General features: G+C 46.1%; 1 protein-coding gene across 3 annotated transcripts in view; it reads right to left on the reverse strand.

Annotated features, from left to right (window-relative positions):
- Positions 1-21,716, reverse strand: part of LOC137631012 (uncharacterized oxidoreductase YjmC-like) — a 155,502-nt gene that overhangs the window by 25,724 nt on the left and 108,062 nt on the right. For all 3 annotated transcript variants that reach the window (XM_068362558.1, XM_068362557.1, XM_068362559.1), the window contains one exon: positions 103-291. In XM_068362558.1, coding sequence (XP_068218659.1) covers positions 103-291 — 189 coding nt within the window. The remainder of the gene's footprint in view (positions 1-102; positions 292-21,716) is intronic.

Raw genomic sequence — 21,716 nt, forward strand, 5'->3', positions numbered from 1 at the left:
TGCTGTAGTTGCTTTATTCCTGTAGGTAGATGGTAGTATAGGTACATTCACATGAATTATTATAATGTAATCTTTTGAACACTTGTAAATATCAATTCTCACCCCTGTTACAAATCCAGCCGATGCCTGTTTCTCTTGCTTTCTTGATTGCTAAATCCATGCAAAACTTAGATACCACAGGTCCCAAACCGTTATTTCCATCCACCAGCGCTGTTGAGGCATTCTCCTTTAGGACTGTTGGTGTAGCACAGGGATCGCAGAGTTTCTTTAACATGTCAGCCAAGTACATTTCTGAAATAAATAGAAAGCAAAATAAGGTTATTATTAAGCTAAATATAATCTTCATAAATGGTACTTGGTGATTACCTTGAGTACTCAGATGGAGCACAGTCTAAAGTTATTAATAACAAAAAATAAAAACTCTTATACTGCACTGTACACTAAACCAGAAATTACCTCATGATTATTGTAAGTTAAATGAGAACTTAATAAGGTATACAGTACTGTACATATAAAAAAAATGTCATTTACCAATTATAATCCTACTGTATATGTGCTGATCCTATGGTAACCTAAATCTAGCCTACTGGACTCAAATCAAGCAAAAAAAAACCACTTTCAAGTTTTACCATTCACCACATTTTCAAGGCTAAAATAGGACGTGAAATAACGTAAGATAAAACATTAAGTTGAAAAACAATCTTTAAATATTTAAAAAAATTAAAATCAATAAAAAATTCCACAAATATAAATGCTACATTAACTCAAACTTGAAACTTATATAAACAAAAATACTGAACAAACTTTAAAATACCAATAAGTAAAACAAGATGTCTAAGAAACCCAACCTATCAGTTAAAGAGAAAGAAACAGAGTGACTTAGTGAACAAAGACAGCTGAAGGATATTTGAAAAAAAAAAAGCACTAAGCAATATGAAGAGGTAGAGAGGATAATTAAAGGTGGTAATTTAGCTTAGGTAAGCTTGTTTAATTTTTAAAAAATTCAAAGTACAATACATTTTACAACAATCTGTGAATATTCAATACATCTCTTCAGATTTGCAGCCAAATCAAAAATATTTTTTTTTACTTAAGGAATACAGTAACTTTACAATAACCTAAAGAAATTAAAACTTTACAATAACCTAAAGAAATTTCTGATAAAGAGCAATTTTTTTTTTTTTTCTAAGTGAGGGGTAGCCTTCATTACCACTACCTATTTTGACCATCATCAAGGTAGTAACTATTTTATTCTATTCAGTAATATATAGCATTTGCTTTCAAATATGTTTGATAATGCTTTTTTTTAATATAATGTATAAGTGACTGGTTAGGAGCCTCGATGGCTTAGTTGGTTTGGGCAGCAAGCTCAGACTTCATAGAAGTCTGTGTCGCGGGTTCAACTCCAAACCCGACCAGTCAGAAAGGTGGACACTTTGCTATCCGTGTAGACACCTCAGAATTATGTATGTAATTGATGGATAGGTTTGCGTAAAGCAAATGGGTGTTACAGACTAATACACACACAAACACAGCCATTCCAACACCTTCTAAAAACATAACAGACATCTCACACATCTCGAACTGTCGAGCTAACCACGCCATGACTCCTCGCTGCTGCGAGGAATGGCGATGGTGGCTGGTACAACACAAACATACGCTACTGGGGTCTAGCGATGGCGGGCAGGGCAGCCGGTCGGGACTAAAGTCCACCCCAAAGCCAAAGCAAAGTCCTTCAAAAGAAGACAACCGTGTTACCCCATACGAATGGGAAAAAGGCACACTAACAGATGATGATTTAAGTGACTGGCTAGTACTCTATGGCAACTGCAGTATGCCATATGTATCCACTATACTGTATTTTCTGTGTAATCCTATGTAGATATAGCTTTATCACTGTTTTATTTGTAAAAACAAGCCAGAATCATGATCCGACTTTAAGGATGGTACACAATACTGTATTCCTAAAGGTTGGAATGATAGTCTACTGATATTCCTACCCTAAGTCAACCTCATACTAGCCTCCTGGCTAGTACAGTGGTAACTTGTTTGCCTAGCATTCGCATGGCAGCAGATCAATCCTAGCCCGGGACCATGAGTTTAAGTTGTTTACTGTGGAGACCAGTGCTGTGGTTGAGCTCCACAGGGAGGGGGGGAGGGGGGTTTGCCCAGGTAACATCCTGGTGAGCATCTATTCTGATGAAACTGGAACTGGAACCAGACACCTTTACCTTACATTTACTGCCTGCATACAATGTATACAGTGAACCCTCGCTACTTCGCGGTTCGACCATCGCGGATTCACCACTTCGCAGATTTTTTCCATAACCCATATATATACAGTAATATGTTATTTTCCTTAGTAAAATAAATTTTTGAATATACTTACCCGATGATCATGTAGCTGTCAACTCTGTTGCCCGACAGAAATCTAAGGTCGGGATACGCCAGCGATCGCTATACAGGTGGGGGTGTACACAACAGCGCCATCTGTCGAGCAGGTACTCAGGTACTTCTTGTCAACAAGAACTCAATTTTCTCCTCGGTCCACTGGTTCTCTATGGGGAGGAAGGGAGGGTCCTTAAATTCATGATCATCGGGTAAGTATATTCAAAAATTTATTTTACTAAGGAAAATAACATTTTTCAATATTAATCTTACCCGATGATCATGTAGCTGATTCACACCCAGGGGGGTGGGTGGAGACCAGCATACATGTTAACATAAGAAGCTAAGTATCCCGTATTTCATTTTAGCAGTTATTCAAAATAACAAACATAAAATAAATAAGTACCTGGTAAGGAAGTCGACTTGAACCATTACTCTGCCTTTTTAAGTACGTCTTCCTTACTGAGCCTAGCGATCCTCTTAGGATGCTGAGCGACTCCTAGGTGCTGAAGTATGAAGGGCTGCAACCCATACTAAAGGACCTCATCACAACCTCTAATCTAGGCGCTTCTCAAGAAAGAATTTGACCACCCGCCAAATCAACCAGGATGCGGAAGGCTTCTTAGCCTTCCGTACAACCCAAAAAACAACAATAAAAAGCATTTCAAGAGAAAGATTAAAAAAGGTTATGGGATTATGGGAATGTAGTGGTTGAGCCCTCACCTACTACTGCACTCGCTGCTACGAATGGTCCCAGGGTGTAGCAGTTCTCGTAAAGAGACTGGACATCTTTGAGGTAAAATGATGCGAACACTGACTTGCTTCTCCAATAGGTTGCATCCATAACACTCTGCAGAGAACGGTTCTGTTTGAAGGCCACTGAAGTAGCGACAGCCCTAACTTCATGTGTCCTTACCTTCAGCAAAGCAAGGTCTTCTTCCTTCAGATGAGAATGGGCCTCTCTAATCAAAAGCCTGATGTAATAAGAAACTGCGTTCTTAGACATCGGTAAAGCAGGTTTCTTGATAGAACACCATAAAGCTTCTGATTGTCCTCGTAATGGCTTTGTGCGTCTTAAATAGTACTTAAGAGCTCTTACTGGGCAAAGTACTCTCTCTAGTTCGTTCCCCACCAAGTTGGACAGGCTTGGGATCTCGAACGACTTGGGCCAAGGACGAGAAGGAAGCTCGTTTTTAGCTAAAAAACCAAGCTGCAAGGAACATGTAGCCGTTTCAGATGTAAAATCACAAATTTTAAGTAATTTGTATTTTTCCTAACATACTTACCGAGAAACACTTTCATAGGAGTCACTGGTGGCTGCTCTCTAACGACCAGAGTTTTGGGTAGTTTACCCTACTATATCCAACGTGACCCGTTAGTGGAAGAGAACGTGACCTGGGGCAATGCCCGAGGTCAGCCATGTGGCGACGATCTCTACCTAGTCAGTATGTTTTATGTAAGGAACAATACTCTAGGACTGTAAGGCACTGCGGGGACGGTTGGGGGGGCCATACCTGGAAAGTGTTTCTCGGTAAGTATGTTAGGAAAAATACAAATTACTTAAAATTTGTGATTTGTTCCGACACAGACACTTACCTCGAAACACTTTCATAGGAGACTTACACCTTAGGAGGAGGGAGTGCCCGTAGCCCAAGACCCCAATGGACAGTAGGATAAACTACACAAATACTCATTAAGTGTGGTAACACTTACCCTTCTGCAATTTTCTTCCTTGTTCTTGTTCCATAATGGCGATTCTTGAGGCTTGTCTAATGAGCGATAGCTCTGAGGACAACTGATAGTACGAGAAAAAGGGGGAAAAGGTGACAACGAAAAATAAGCCTCCCCGTGTCTAGAACATTTGTGGTTCCCTATCGAGGCCGGGTCTTAATTCGTCAATCCGAATGGAAGGCTGAGATGACCGGCCCGACCAAAAGCCCATCCTGGGAGTTCCTCGTACCGTCCTTGAGATAATGATCAGTGAAATGTCGACCGGTTAGACCAAGTCCCTGCTCGAAGATCCTGAGCCACCGACATGTTCTTTTCAGATGAAAGGACGGTGCCTAGAACCCTAACATCATGAGCCCTTGGTTCTCTTGGCACTGAAAACCCCCCATTTGAGGGAGCTTGCCTAATTCCTTGTCTGACCCAAAAGGAAACTGTATTCTTGATGTTCTTTTTCGTTTGACCCCAGGAAACGACGAGGTTCTTGATAGACGGGCGGGGCTTCGCCGTTCTTTTAAGACACTTCCTAATCACCCTGACGAGGCACAATTTCAAACCTTCCTGGTTTACCTCATTTGGGATTGCTGGGATCGTAAAGCTCTCACGCCTCGGAACCCAAACTGACGGATCCTGTGTCTTGGCGACGAAGGAGGAGACTAACTTAAGGGGTCTCTTCTTCCATCCTCTAGAAAACTCCTCCTCATACGAAAATCCTTGTAGCTCGCTCACCCACTTAGCTGAGGCTAACGCTAACAAGGAGAGCACTATGAATGTGAGAATCCTGCCTACAATGTCTCTTAAGGGTTCGAAAGGTGGTTTTCGGAGCATATCCAGAACCCTTGCCAGGTCCCAATTCGGGATTCTCGGGGCAGAAGGGGCCTGATTGCTCGAAAGTCTTGATGAGCATGGACACCTGTCTTGAAGAACGGAGAACTATGCCTCTCAGGAGAAAAACTTTACCAAGGGCAGTTCGAACTCCCTTAATCGCTAGGACCGTCATGGCCAACTTATCCCTGAGATGGACCAGGAAATCCTCTATAATGGGCATGGATACTTTTAATGGTTCTATCTTCTTGTCCTTGTCCACTTGACGCACATCGTCCACTTGGATTGGTAGATGGCCGTAGAGGATTTCCTCAGGTAAAGGGGCATCCTCCTATCTGTCTTTCTTGAGTACCTTTGTCTTTTCAGGAGGAACTGGATGACCTCCAGGCGAGAAGACGAAGGCCTTGTGGGTTTCTTGAAACCCCTGAAAATGTGGTCGTCTCCATAGATCTGGTATGTTGGGAAGAGTCCAGGGAGGGAGAGCGGCGAGACTCATTAGGTCTGCGAACCACTCCCTCTCCGACCAACAAAGGGGCTACCAAAGTCATTGTAAGGTTGGTTGCTGCCCCCATGTTGAGGACTCGACTTAAGGGGGAAGGGGGGGAGAGGCGTACACGTCTAGATCGTCCCATCTGAGTTGAGACACGTCCTCCAACGCCGCCTTCGGGTCTGGGACAGGTGAACAGAATACGGAGAGTTGTTCGTCCCCCTTGTTGCAAACCGATCCATAACCGGGGACCCCCACATCTGAATGATGGCGCTTGCTACTTGTGGATGCAGGGAGCACTCCGATGCAACTATTTGTCCTGTTCTGCTGAGGCCGCCTGCTAGGACGTTCTTCTTCCCCAGAATGAAGTTTTCTGTAGGGTTGATTTCCTCTTTTCCTTCACAATCCAGGATCTGAAGGGCCAGTCTGCACAACTATTTTGATCTCACCCCTCCCCCTGAAAGAGCAGACTCGAACTGGGAGAAGAAGGTGGCTGCTGATGTCGCCCTTCCGTCTGAGAAGCCCTGGCAAAGGATGTCCAGGGTTTCCCCTGTCTTGTAAGTCCCGTTTGGTCTACTTTCCCTCGTGTGGTAATTACTTTGAGCCTTGATTCCCTGCAGGAGTTTCGCCGCTCTATAGCCTGTGCTGGAATTGCTATTGCGGGTTATAACTCTGTCTATGTGGGTTCTTCCAATTCCCACGTTCCTGGCCTCAGGAAGGGAAAGTGAGGACTCCTTCTGGTCGGTGTAGGCTAGAACTTGTTCAAGCCGGAGGTCCCCGTCTCCAACTCCTGTAGGACGGGTTCCACCAGGCTATGTAGCCTTTAATCAAGTCGAATACCCTCCTATACGCGGAGTCCTCCATCGCCGACGTCGTCTCACCAACCACTTCTTCCGTCCTGCGCTGGGGAGAGTCATGGTCCCGGGCCCTTCGTATCTTCTTAACGTATGCAACCAAGGTTGCATTCTCCGACTTCAGGGCCACTGAATTCCCTTCCAAGTCTTCCGTGAAATATTTGCAGGTTCCCTGGACCGCTCTCATCTCTAGGACATTGCTTTGTAGGGACTTCTCCCTTTCTGTCCAAGTCCCATTCGCTGTCTTTTCCCCCGGAGGTGCGTTCCCCCTCCTTCTTTCTACCCGTCCGTAAACTGGTGGATTCTGGAGGTTGGGAGGACAGGGGCATTCCTTTTAGAGTGCGTGACCGATCCTGCCACCATTCTACGGCTTGTCTGGTTCCTTGCCGGACTGGCACCACTTGTCTGGGGAACTTCTCTGGTTCCAACTCTCCTTTAAGTTCCATTGAACCCTCCTTAGGATCTGTCTCCCATGTGGAACTAGCCTCTCTATGGGTGGAAAAGGCCTTACCTGTGACAAATCCAGGGTTATTCCCAATGTAAGTCATTCTGTTGGTTTGGGTCAACTGAGATTTAGCTGGTCTTCCGGGGCACCTTGTCCTACCCCTACTAGGACTCCTTCTCTCCGTCCTAAAGGGGGAGTCCTCCACTAGGATGGGTCTTGCCGTGGCGACAAGGACCTCCACCCTGTAAGTGGAGTCCCCCGTTGGCATGCCCTCATTGCTGTAGACCAGGTACTCCGTCCGGGGTTGAAGAGCTATGGCGACGGGCGCCTCCGCCCTAGGTTGTGGACTGAGGATGGGCACTGCCACAGAGGAGAGAGTCGGGTATAGTCGTCTATTTAGCGGTCTTACACCTATTCGACGGGGACCTTGACGGGACCCTCGGCTCATTCTACCCCCTTAGGCCGACGTTTCCTACCTCCTCGAGGTCCTGGACGACGGGACGGGATCTTCCGTGAAATAGTTCGACGGAGGCCCCCATCCCCGACTATCATCTCGATGGGGAGACCTGTCGAGGCTGCCCATCCTAGGAGACGGCTCCCTCCACTGAGCGGAAGGAGATATATCTCCAGGTGCAATGGGTCTTACTTTTTTTTTTTTTTCTGAATAAACTTACATAATTTAAAATAATTCCCTATTATCCATTTATGTTCAGCTGCAAGCCACATTGGTGGTTCGGGTTTTCTCTGTGAACGCATGGGTACCTTTGTGTCTTTTTCAAAACCAATCAGCAGGTTTGTACACATCCAATTCCTTTGGGACCTTATCACAAAGAGCTCCCATGATGTTCAATTCGTTAATTTTGATACTACTAATATTATTAATGGCATTAAACACTTCATAATGACCATCAAAAGATATCCAAGAATTCCATTTTTCATCTCCGAGTCTCATCCTTATTTCCTTTATCAATACATAGCACTCAAATGCTCTATATATATCATCATAATTTGTCTCTAATGGAATTTTGGAAACAAGAAGGAATCATAGTTTCCTTGTGTTACCCAAACTGCTAGATTTTTTAACATCAATAGAGTGGTCATTTTTAGTTCGAAGGTCGTCAACAGAATTTTCCTTAATTACAATAGCAGAAGTCGTTAACAATGCCGGGGAGAAGGGGGAGGAGTCAGCAAATCCAGGGGATGGGGAGTCAGTATTTGAAGAGTCCATATTCAAGAGTGGGATTTTTTTTTTTTTCGTTTTTTTTTTTTTTTTTTTTTTTTTTTTTGGTATACCTGCTTGAGAATTTTAAGAAAGTATACGTGGCTGTCTCCCTGGCGAGGCTCTTGGAGGCCCTTCTAGGAGGACTGTCTCCTGCTCTCTTAGGTATCAAGCCTGAGGTCCTAGTTAGGTCCCTCAGCTTGTTGTCTGGGAACGAGACCCATTATCCTCGAGGCCCTGGACGACGGGACGGGCTCCTCCGTGAAATAGATCGACGGGGGTGCCCGTCCCCGTCTATCATCTCGATGGGGAGACCCGTCTAGGCTGCCCATCCTAGAAGACGGCTCCCACCACCGAGCGGATGGAGTGGTTCTAGGAAGGGACTTAGGCCTACAAGACGAGGACCTCCGCCCATCGGCTGACTCTCTGGCGGAGTTCTTGGCTTGTATGGAGGGGAACGGGGACTTCCCGTCCCGAGATCCTGTGGGAGACCGCAAGGGGAGTTCCTCCACACAGACTGAACCCCATTCTCCTCGAGAACCGGGACGGGCTCCTCCGTGAAACAGATCGACGGGGGTGCCCGTCCCTGTCTATCATCTCGATGGGGAGACCCGTCTAGGCTACCCATCCTAGAAGACGGCTCCCTCCACTGAGCGGATGGAGTGACTCTAGGAAGGGACTTAGGCCTACAAGACGAGGTCCTCCGCCCATCGGCTGACTCTCTGTCGGGGCTCTTGGCTTGTATGGAGGGGAACGGGGACTTCCCGTCCCGAGATCCTGTGGGAGACCGCAAGGGGAGTTCCTCCACACAGACTGATCTCTCTTCCTCCTGTGTCGTCTCCGACGTTCCTCGCTTGAAGGGCCCGAAGGATCGAGCCCCGATGCGAATCCAGGGTGAAGGACTAGCATAGGACCTCCTCCATGTCCAGTGGGGACCTCAACGGCGTCCTTGGTACATCCCACGCCAGCGGATCCCTCCGCAGTTGAAGCGCCTGAGGCCTCTACCCATGAATCTGGTGATAAGAAAAAAGGAACATTATTAGGCCACATGGGGTCCTCCGCCGAGACGCGGTCCCTACGAGAGAGACGTGTCCCTCGGACCCCCAAACACTCACTTGTAGGCGCCTGCTCTGCCCTGAACAAGAAGATTCCCCCCACAACATCTCTCCCTTGGGAAGGAGGCACCAACTTCTTACACTTCAAGGACTTACCTCGTCCCCTACTCTGGGTAGGGGAGAAGAATGCACTCAACCTGCCCCCTCTCCTGCCGACGTTGCAGGGGAAGACATGCTAGTTTCCCTAGGAGACCTCTTCGAATCCGTCTTCATCGTGCCGCATTTCACCCATCGGACCTCGCGCCAACCGGCACATCCGGGACACGAGTCTGACGGCGAACAGGCTTTGATAAGAAAGCCCAACACGAATACCCGGCTCTAGACCCAGGACAACGGCGACCGTACTCCAAAGCACACACTGAGATCGCTAGACCCAAGCATAAAGCAAGGCAAAGCACTAAAACGCCAATAAAAGCACAAAGGAACGATCCTAAAAGAACACAGATAAGGCACTAATCACTCGTGAAGGAATCGAGACTATGTAGTAACTACATAGTAACGAGCACAAAAGGGGGTCGCACAGAGAATAAGGAGCGGTGTGTGTGAACACAACGCGACCAGAAAACATACTGACTAGGTAGAGATCGTCGCCACATGGCTGACCTCGGGCATTGCCCCAGGTCACGTTCTCTTCCACTAACGGGTCACGTTGGATATACAGTGAACCCTCGCTACTTCGCGGTTCGACCATCGCGGATTCACCACTTCGCGGATTTTTTCCATAACCCATATATATACAGTAATATATATATATATATATATGTATGCATGTATTTATGTATATATATAGGTATGTATATGTGTATACATATAAATATATATATATATACACACACACACACATATATATATATATATATATATATATATATATATATATATATATATATATATATATATATATATATCTAAAGTAGGAAGATGTGATGTAGTTCTAAGGGAAAAGTATGGGAAATATGTCTGGGTAATAAGCAAAGCTCTACCTCCAGTTTGTTTCTTCATTATGATCAGAGATAAATGTAAACAAAACATTGGTTGCCATTTTTTATCGTGCTTTTTAGCGTGTTATGATATAAAATCACCTTTAATATTTGTGCCTGTTTTAGTTTAGGGTACTGTAGTACATGCATTAAGTGTTCTGTACATTAAAGGGTAGTTTGTTAACAGAACTACGTACAAGGGAAGGTTTTAAAAGTCTGAATATACATGTTGAATAAATAGGTAAATATGGTGTCACTACTTCGCGGATTTTCACCTATCGCGGCTGCGACTGGAACCTATCTACCGCGATAAACGAGGGTTCACTGTAGTAGGGTAAACTACCCAAAACTCTGGTCGTTAGAGAGGAGCCACCAGTGACTCCTATGAAAGTGTTTCGAGGTAAGTGTCTGTGTCGGAACAAACCTATGTTCCTGCTGAAGGCGTGAATCTCACTGACTTTTTTAGCTGTTGCTAAGCAAACGAGGAAAAGAGTCTTTAATGTGAGATCCTTAAAAGAGGCTGATTGAAGCGGTTCGAATCTTGCTGACATCAGGAACCTTAAAACCACGTCTAGGTTCCAGCCTGGTGTTGTCAACCGACGCTCCTTTGAGGTCTCAAAAGACTTAAGGAGGTCCTGTAGATCTTTGTTGGTGGAAAGATCTAAGCCTCTGTGGCGGAAGACCGCTGCCAACATGCTTCTGTAACCTTTGATCGTAGGAGCTGAAAGGGATCTTACATTCCTTAGATGTAAAAGGAAGTCAGCTATCTGCGTTACAGAGGTACTGGTTGAGGAAACTGCATTCGCCTTGCACCAGCTTCGGAAGACTTCCCATTTTGACTGATAGACCCTGAGAGTGGATGTCCTCCTTGCTCTGGCAATCGCTCTGGCTGCCTCCTTCGAAAAGCCTCTAGCTCTTGAGAGTCTTTCGATAGTCTGAAGGCAGTCAGACGAAGAGCGTGGAGGCTTGGGTGTACCTTCTTTACGTGCGGCTGACGCAGAAGGTCCACTCTTAGAGGAAGAGTCCTGGGAACGTCCACTAGCCATTGCAGTACCTCGGTGAACCATTCTCTCGCGGGCCAGAGGGGAGCAACCAACGTCAACCGTGTCCCTTCGTGAGAGGCGAACTTCTGTAGTACCCTGTTGACGATCTTGAACGGAGGGAACGCATACAGGTCTAGATGGGACCAATCCAGAAGAAAGGCATCCACGTGAACTGCTGCTGGGTCTGGAATCGGAGAACAATACATCGGGAGCCTCTTGGTCATCGAGGTAGCGAATAGATCTATGGTGGGCTGACCCCACAGGGCCCATAGTCTGCTGCAAACATTCTTGTGAAGGGTCCATTCTGTGGGGATGACCTGACCCTTCCGGCTGAGGCGATCTGCCATGACATTCATATCGCCCTGAATGAACCTCGTTACCAGCGAAATCTTTCGATCTTTTGACCAAATGAGGAGGTCCCTTGCGATCTCGAACAACTTCCTCGAATGAGTCCCCCCTTGCTTGGAGATGTACGCCAAGGCTGTGGTATTGTCGGAGTTTACCTCCACCACCTTGCTTAGATGGAGGGACTTGAAGTTTATCAAGGCCAGATGAACTGCCAAAAGCTCCTTGCAGTTGATGTGAAGTGTTCTTTGCTCCTGATTCCACGTGCCCGAGCATTCCTGTCCGTCCAGTGTCGCACCCCAGCCCGTGTCCGATGCGTCCGAGAAGAGACGGTGGTCGGGGGTCTGAACAGCCAATGGTAGACCTTCCTTGAGAAGAATGCTGTTCTTCCACCACGTCAGAGTAGACCTCATCTCTTCGGAAATAGGCACTGAGACCGCTTCTAGCGTCATGTCCTTTCTCCAGTGAGCAGCTAGATGATACTGAAGGGGGCGGAGGTGGAGTCTCCCTAACTCGATGAACTGGGCCAGCGATGAAAGTGTCCCTGTTAGGCTCATCCACTGCCTGACTGAACATCGGTTCCTTCTCAGCATGCTCTGGATGCATTCTAGGGCTTGACTGATCCTTGGGGCCGACGGAAAAGCCCGAAAAGCTCGACTCTGAATCTCCATACCTAGGTAGACAATGGTTTGGGATGGGACGAGTTGGGACTTCTCTATATTGACCAGGAGACCCAATTCCTTGGTCAGATCCATAGTCCATCTGAGATTCTCCAGACAGCGACGACTTGACGAAGCTCTTAAAAGCCAGTCGTCCAAATAGAGGGAGGCTCTGATGTCTGCCAAGTGAAGGAATTTGGCAATATTCCTCATCAGTTTGGTAAACACAAGAGGTGCCGTGCTTAGGCCAAAGCACAGGGCTTGGAATTGGTACACGACCTTTCCAAAGACGAACCTTAGGAAAGGTTGGGAGTCTGGATGGACGGGGACATGAAAGTACGCGTCTTTCAGGTCTAACGAGACCATCCAGTCTTCCTTCCTGACCGCTGCTAGGACCGACTTCGTCGTCTCCATTGTGAACGTCTGCTTGGTGACAAAAGCATTGAGAGCACTGACGTCCAGCACCGGTCTCCAACCTCCTGTCTTCTTGGCTACCAGGAAGAGACGGTTGTAGAAGCCCGGGGATTGATGGTCCCGGACTATGACTACCGCTCCCTTTTGTAGCAAGAGCGACACCTCTTGTTGCAACGCTAGCCTCTTGTCCTTCTCCTTGTAGTTGGGAGAGAGGTTGATGGGAGACGTTGCTAGAGGGGGACTGCGGCAGAACGGAATCCTGTAGCCCTCCCTTAGCAACTTCACAGACTGAGCGTCTGCACCTCTGCTCTCCCAAGCTTGCCAGAAGTTCTTGAGCCTGGCTCCCACTGCTGTCTGGAGAGGTAGGCAGTCAGATTCTGCCTTTTGAGGACTTGGAACCCTTCTTCGATTTGCCACGGTGACTATCGGCACGGGTACCTCCTCTGCTGGAGGTTCTGCCACGAAAGGGCGGGATGAACCTAGACGCTGGTGTGTCCATCCTAGGTCTAGGCACGGAAGGTAAAGCTTTAGCCTTACGTGCGGAGGACGCCACCAGGTCATGGGTATCCTTCTGGATCAACGAGGCAGCCATCCCCTTGATCAGTTCTTCCGGAAAGAGGCACTTGAAGAGCGGAGCAAACAACAACTCCGACTTCTGGCAAGGAGTGATCCCAGCCGACAAGAAGGAGCAAAGATGTTCTCTCTTCTTAAGCACTCCCGACACGTACGAAGCCGCAAGCTCACCAGACCCATCCCGAATGGCTTTGTCCATGCTAGACATGATAAGCATGGCAGAGTCCTTATCCGAAGGGGAAGTCTTTCTGCTTAACGCTCCAAAACACCAATCGAGGAAGTTGAAGATCTCAAAAGCACGAAAGACTCCCTTCAACAGATGATCCATGTCAGAAAAGGACCAGCAAATCTTAGATCGTCTCATAGCCAGCCTGCGGGGAGAGTCAACCAGACTTGAGAAGTCGCCCTGGGCAGAGGCAGGAACTCCCAAGCCGGGTTCCTCTCCCGTGGCATACCAGACGCTAGATTTGGAAGCAAGCTTGGTAGGCGGAAAGATGAAAGCAGTCTTTCCCAGTTGCTTCTTGGACTACAACCACTCTCCCATAACCCTCAAAGCTCTCTTGGATGAGCGTGCGAGAACAAGTTTGGTGAAGGCAGGAGCTGCTGACTGCATGCCCAGAGCAAACTCGGAGGGAGGAGAGCGAGGGGTTGCAGACACAAACTGTTCCGGATACAAGTCCCTGAACAAGGCAAGGACTTTCCGAAAGTCTAAGGAGGGAGGCGTAGACTTGGGCTCTTCTAAGTCGGAGTGCGGATCGTCCAAATGCGCAGCCTCGTCATCGGATACTCCATCATCCGAAAGCTGAGTAGGAAGTGGCAAAGGTGGAGCAGAAAGCTGAACGGCTGAATCCGGCAGCACGGGTGCATGCGTAGCTGCTGCGGATCCAACATCATGCCGCTGCTGGTCAGTCTGCGAGCTGGCAACAACAAAAGCAGAGTGCTGGTGCGTGGGAGGGACTGCCGTGGGTAGCGGAGCATGCCGCATGGGTTGCGGAGCATGCCGCATGGGTTGCGGAGCATGCCGCATGGGTTGCGGAGCATGCCGCATTGTGTCAAAACACGGCAGCTCGACAGCACCTTCCCACTGCTGATGCGGTAGCTCACGCATGTCAACGGAGGGTGCAGCATGAACATGCGGCTGGCAGGGTGGACTGCGTAGCGGTGGTGGAGCTCTCACAGGTGGAGTGTGGGAGCTGGCAGCCGCAGTATCTGCTGAGCGCACAACCGTGGCAGGTTGTAGGTTAACTGGTGCATTGTCAACCTTCTCAGCATGATACTCCTGCATAAAGGAAGCAAGCTGAGACTGCATAGTCTGCAGCATGGACCACTTAGGATCTACCGTGGTTGGTGCGGCAACAGACGGAGTAGTTGCCTGCTGCGGAACCACTCTACCTCTCTTGGGAGGTGTGCAGTCATCGGAAGACTGCGGCGAGTCCGAACTGACCCAGTGGCTACACCTGGGCCGTTGGACTCGCTCGGAAGGGACCTTACGCTTGAGAGGTCGTGAGACCTTGGTCCAACGTTTCTTCCTCGAAACTTCTTCCACAGACGAGGAATGATAGGGCTCATTCGTCTGTTTGTGGATGGGACGATCTCTGACAGATGCATCCGCAACCACTGAGGGTACATCCGTACGCTGATCAAGGCCTGCCGAACCCTTTGGTCCTTCGACATTGCTTCTCCCCTGGGCTTGGGAGCTTGCAAGAGGTCCCGGACTGGGAGGACGACTGGCACGAACAGATGTACCCTCATGCGCAACACTGACACTGACACTTTTCACTTCACTTGCACTCACAACACTTCCCACTGCACTTTGCGCTTTCAGCTCTTTGACATCTGCCAAAAGCTGATTCCGGTCATTAGCTAATGACTCCACTCTGTCACCAAGAGCCTGAATGGCACGCATCATGTCCGCCATAGAGGGCTGAGCACTAGTAGCAGGGTCGGGAGTCACCACTACAGGGGAAGGAATAGGTTGAGGGGCATGGGGAGAGGAAAAATCAAAAGAGCGAGAAGAACTCCTCCTGATCCTATCCTTCTCTAGCCTACGTGCATTTTTAAGGAATTCGTTAAAATCGAATTCCGAAAGCCCAGCGCATTTCTCACATCGATCTTCCAATTGACAGGATTTACCCCTACAATTGGAACAAACAGTGTGAGGATCTATGGAGGCCTTCGGAAGACGCCTAGAACAAGCCCTAACGCTACACTGCCTGTACTTAGGGACTTGAGACTGGTCAGACATCTTGAATTGTAGAAATAGTCAAGGGGGAATTCCAAAATCTAGCAAAGTTCGTTAACAATTAATCCAAATTTAATCAAAAAGCTTGCTAAGCTAATGATAAAGGTTCCTGAATAGCGAAGGCTAAAATCTAGAGTGAATACATCACCAAAATCGTGAAAAACAACTCCAGAATCAACAGCGTATCCAAGAAGGTCTTGCCGGTGGCACGACAGAGGAAAAATTGAGTTCTTGTTGACAAGAAGTACCTGAGTACCTGCTCGACAGATGGCGCTGTTGTGTACACCCCCACCTGTATAGCGATCGCTGGCGTATCCCAACCTTAGATTTCTGTCGGGCAACAGAGTTGACAGCTACATGATCATCGGGTAAGATTAATATTGAAAAATATATATATATATATATATATATATATATATATATATATATATGCATGTATTTATGTATATATGTATGTATGTATATATGTAGGTATGTATATATATATATATATATATATATATATATATATATATATATATATATATATATATATATATATATATATATATATATATATACACATACACATATATATATATATATATATATATATATATATATATATATATATATATATATATATATATATATATATAAAGTAGGAAGATGTGATGTAGTTCTAAGGGAAAAGTATGGGAAATATGTCTGGGTAATAAGCAAAGCTCTACCTCCAGTTTGTTTCTTCATTATGATCAGAGATAAACGTAAACAAAACATTGGTTGCCATTTTTTATCGTGCTTTTTAGCGTGTTTAGGAAACGCATGATATAAAATCGCCTTTAATATTTGTGCATGTTTTAGTTTAGGGTACTGTAGTACATGCATTAAGTGTTCTGTACATTAAAGGGTAGTTTGTTAACAGTACTACGTACAAGGGAAGGTTTTAAAAGTCTGAATATACATGTTGAATAAATAGGTAAATATGGTGTCACTACTTCGCGGATTTTCACCTATCGCGGCCGCGTCTGGAACCTATCTACCGCGATAAACGAGGGTTCACTGTACACTTAATATGGCAAGCCTAATATGGACCTTAATACTGTATCTGAAGACTGTCATCCAATCTTGACTGCTTCACCCAGGACAACTACGCTTATCAACATGCATTAGTTCTTTAAGAGTTCTTGCAGTGTTGTTTATTAATTTTGGCAATATGGGTACAATTGTAAAATTATAAGATACTTTTTAAAAACTAAATGGTAAATTTATTTTTATATGAAATCATGCAAATTTCTGCTCAAGAAATCCAGAAATAATTTAGGCAAGTCTATTGTAATACAGGTGCTGTATTAGCTAAAACTGACAAATTTGTACATAATTTGTATTTTGCCTAACTATACAAACCTTTGCTATTTATTAGGGGTATTACTTTCGGCATAGCTGAAATGAAGAGCCATTAAAATTTAGAGAGGGTTAACTACCCACACCGCTAGTTAGCGGGGGTAGGGGGAGGGTAGCTTGCTACCGCCACCCCCCCCCCCCTCACACCTGTGATTGAGCTCACTTTGCTTGGAGGTAGGACTTCATGGGGGATAGGGCTGGCAGGCAAATCTGTATAAATAGGTAAAGTTTGTATAGTTAGGAAAAATACAAATTATCTACGAATTTGTCAATTGTTCCATAACTGGAATACTGTACAAACCACTACCGTATATTTCCGCGTATAAGACGACCCTGTATTCCAAAATTTAACCATTAAAAATGGGGGGTTGTCTTATACAACCGTTATAAAAATCACACCTTGAATTCTATGTCTGGTTTATTAGTAGGCAAGCCTAGGCTGAGGTGCGATAACCACCGATACACATGAAATGATTTACGTTAATATATAAATGTATAATGAAAGTAATGAAACAATTTTTACCGTATATATTATTGACATATCTACAAAAATGGCATAATGATAAATTCGAGGAATAATTTCAACTTTTAACCATACGAGCTCAGCTGAGAAAATGTAAACATCGAGTATTGGTTGCGTTGTTAGCAACTTTTTCTCTCGCTAACCTTTCAGTAATTTTAATGCTAGTGTTAACTACGATAGTAATAACATATAGGATATCATATTATTTATTTGTTTAAAAATTATTACTTTTAGCTGTAAATAACAATTTTGGATTACAAACGGTACAATCTTTATTTCTCAATAAAAATTACGGTACATTACAGTATTGCATTTAAAACCTAAAAATTTGTAAAACTTCATTTCCAATTAATATTAAACATCAAACCTGCGATATGTGTAAATCTAACACCACTAATACTCCTCACAGTTATCACTGTCTGTTTCGAAAAGCTGTTCGAACATATCACGAGATTTATCATATACGCCATCATCGTAAGGATTCCAGTCCGGTTCCGTTGAGTCGACTTTGGCTTCGTCGTCGCATTCGTACAATAAATCGTCTTCACTGCCATCCATGGCATTTGAGATCCGTATTTTTAAAATTATTTTATGGCCCTTTCCACCTTTACATTATCCTATGCTTTTATAACAAACTCGCAAAGAACATCAAAGAACATAAAAGAAGAAGAAGAAAGAGAAGGAACGGGCATTTCGTACGTGAGCAGCTGATGAGCGTAAACAAAACAATGCAGGCTAGGTGACGTGTGTTCTAGGAAAACAATAAAGGATTTGTTTTGTTATTTCATTTATTTTTAATTTATAAGAATACAGTAAGTAATATCATCATCTTTACATAACCTATATTTCATAAGATATCTGGTGTTGCAAAAGCTGGCCTAGGCTATACACAGATGGTTTTATGATTGAGCAGTCGTCTTATACTACCGATATGAGATAAATCCATAAAAATTTGCTCAAATTTTGTACCTCGTCTTATATGAAGGTCGCCTTATACGCGGAAATATACGGTATTTATTAGGGGTAACTCACCCATTAGGAAGGGTGGCATCCCTGCCAATCTGGCTTTTTGGCTTTACCCGGTTGCTCCTTATCTGAGTATATCAGTACTAAAAAATAAGGAGTGCCTGCACCTCGCTAAAACCTTGCTACGCAAGGTCCGCGGCCTACGCAAGCTGGTTGTTGAGGTATATAGAGGTGTGACCGTACACGTAAAGTTATTCAGTGTCTTTAGAAGGAAAAACTGTGTAACCAAGACTTTCCCAATACCACCTCGCTAGGGTATGGGGACGCAACAGTATTAGTCTTAATACTAGGTACATAAGGGAGCATGGTTTACCTGCAGTGGTTTGAGGTCAGCTGTGCAGAGAACCCAGGATGCTGCTTTCCCCAAGAGAGGGGAGGATGAATAAAAGAATAAGAGCCAGTCAAACCTTTTCATTCACGCAGACTAAAACCGGGTAACAATGCCCCCAACCCTCTGCTACTTGTCCAATAAGGAGCTTGAGGTTTTAAACCAGCTGTTGTGCAGCCACCACAGGACCGACAGAGAACGCATCGAGTCTCCTGTGGGTTACGTCTTGCAGGTAGATTCAATGCATGGTCTATGAGCTTGCGAATCCATGTTGAGATGGTGTTCTTCGTGATCCTCCTCTTGGTCCTTCCTGTGCTGACAAATAGTGCAGGCACATGGGGACGGGCTGCGGCTGTTCTCTTAAGATACAGCCTCAAACTCCTCATTGGGCATAGTAAGAGATGGTCTGGGTCATCTGTTACAGAATGGACTAGAAATCAGGAAGGAGTCGAATCGTGGATCCGCTACTCCCAGGTTCTGAGTCTTAGCAATAAACTCAGGGACAAAGCTGAACGTTACCTCTCCCCATCCCCTTGAATGGGCGATATCGCATGGGACTCCATGAAGTTCACTGACTCGTTTGGCCAAAGCCAAAGCTAGCAGAAACACCGTCTTCCAAGTCAGGTGGCTATCTGTTGCCTGGCGTAATGATTCATAGGGTTGTCTCTTAAGAGACATGAGAACTCGAACCACGTTCCATGGGGGAGGTCTCACTTCAGACTGAGGACAGGTAAGTACATAACTCGTATGAGTAAGGAAAGTTCTAGCGATGAAGAAATGTCCATTCTTTTCAGTCTAAAGGCGAGGCTTAAGGCTGAGCAATAGACTTTTACCGCCGAGACTGACAGGCGCATTTCTTCACGCAAATACATGAGGAACTCCGCTATTGCTGGAGAGATACCCCTTCCACGACACCAACCACAGAAGACTTTCCACTTTGCCTGGTAGACTGCTGCTGATGACTTTCTCAAGTATCCAAACATCCTAATCGCAACTTGTTGCTGGATAGTCTCCAGGTGTGAAGTCATAGCGAAGCTACGGCTTTGTGGAATATGTTGGCATGTGGTTGTTTGAGTAGATTGTGTCGTGGAGGGAGTTCTCTTGGGGGCTCCGTTAGGAGTTGCAGAAAGTCTAGAAACCATTCTGCGTGATGCCATAGCAGAGCTATGAGGTTCATTGAAAGATTGACCAATGTTCTGGCCTTGTTAAGTACCCTCATCAGACAATGGGGGAAAGGCGTAAACGTCGATGTTCTCCCACTGTTGTTGGAATGCATCTTGCCAGAGAGCCTTGGGGTCTGGGACTGGGAACAATACAACAGGAGCCTGAAGTTCAGGGCCGTTGCGAAGAGGTCCACTGTCGGAGAACCCTACTAAGTCAGGACTTTGTTGGCTACTAGATGATCCAAAGACCACTCGGTACTCACTATCTGAGATGCTCAGCTCAGGTTGTCGGCGAGCACAATCCTTTTGCATGGAATGAAGCGTGCCGATAGTGGTATCGAGTGGATCTCAGCCCATCTCAGTATTTCTACTGCTAGATGGGATAGGTGCTGCGGAAAAGTACCTCCTTGCTTGTTGATGTAAGCCACTACTGTGGTGTTGTCACTCATCACCACCACAGAGTGGCCTGCCAGGAATTGTTGGAACTGTTGAAGAGCCAGAAAGACGGCCTTCATCTCTAGGAGATTTATGTGGAGGTACTCTTCTGACTCTGACAAGAGGCCTGAGGTCGTGTGGTGCAGCACGTGGGGGCCCCACCCATTTTTTGAAGCTTCTGAGAACAGCATCAAATCCGGGGGGGAGGACGAGAAGATCCACTCCCTTTCGTAGTTTCTCGTCTGCCACCCACCACTCGAGGTCCGCCAGTTCCGCTGATCCCATGGGGATCCAGATGTCCGGGGAATCGCGAGTCTGATTCCACCTGGACTTCATTCGCCACTGGAGGGATCTCATCCTGAGGCGGCCATTGGGAAATAGACGGGTCAGTGATGCAAGGCGACTGAGAAGACGTAACCACGTTTGGGCTGGAAGTTCTTGTCTGAGAAAAGGTCTTGCGACCTTTCTCAGCCTTGTTATCCTGTCGTCTGATGGGAAGGCTTTGTGGAGATTGGTGTCTATAATCATTCCTAGGTATACCAGTCTCTGTGTAAGAAGCAGGGATGACTTCTCGAGATGTACCATGATCCCTAGATCTTGGCAAAGTCTCAGAAGTTTGTCTCGGTGTTGAAGAAGGGTTGACACGAGTCTGCTAGGATTAGCCAGTCGTCCAGATAGCGGGGGAGACGGATGCCAATCCTGTGTGCCCAAGATAACAATAGGGCAAACACTGGTGAAAACTTGAGGTGCTGTGGAAAGACCAAAGCACAGCACCTCACCTTAAACTAGTACTTCCTGTTGTCTAGGCTGAATTTTAAGTACTTCCTTGAAGACGGATGGACTGGGATCTGGAAGTACGCGTCCTTTAGGTCCAGTGTACACATGAAGTTCTGAGGTCTTACCGCTAGTCTGACCGTGTCTGCCGTTTCCATGCTGAACGGAGTTTGTTTGACAAACTTGTTCAGGACTGAGAGGTCGATGTCTGGTCTCCAGCCTCCAGACGCCTTTCTTACAAGAAAGAGTTGACTGAAGAAGCCTGGGGACCCGTCGAGGACCTCTTGGAGAGCACCCTTCTTCAACAGGGTCTGGACTTCTGCCCTCTTGCCAATCCCATGGCAAGGGAGTCTATTGCCACTGGATTCCTGGTCAGGGGAGGGAGAGATGTTATGAACGTGACGCGATATCCTAGACGAATCACAGAGATTGTCTAGGGATCGGCCCCGAGTTGCTTCCACCTGTCTGAGCAACTTTGTAGGCATCCCCCCACCGGTGGAGACGCAGGGGGAGTGCCTATCCTTGCGTTTGCAGCCTCGGCTGCTCCCTCTGGGATTTCTTCCTCCCCTGGAACACTTTTTGCCTTTCTTGTCCTTGACAGGAAAGGGCTTATTAGACACTACTGTCTTCGCTGCTGATTTCGTCATTGTGGTCTTGGCTGAGGTGCTGGATGTTTAAAGGGCTTGGATGTTAAAGCCCTATGAAGGAGGGAGTCTTGATAAGACTTCCTCCACCTCTCAGCAGCAAGTTCCATGTCCTTAGGCTCAAAC

This window comes from Palaemon carinicauda, chromosome 39, assembly GCF_036898095.1.
Source record: "Palaemon carinicauda isolate YSFRI2023 chromosome 39, ASM3689809v2, whole genome shotgun sequence".
In the NCBI taxonomy this organism is placed as follows: domain Eukaryota; kingdom Metazoa; phylum Arthropoda; class Malacostraca; order Decapoda; family Palaemonidae; genus Palaemon; species Palaemon carinicauda.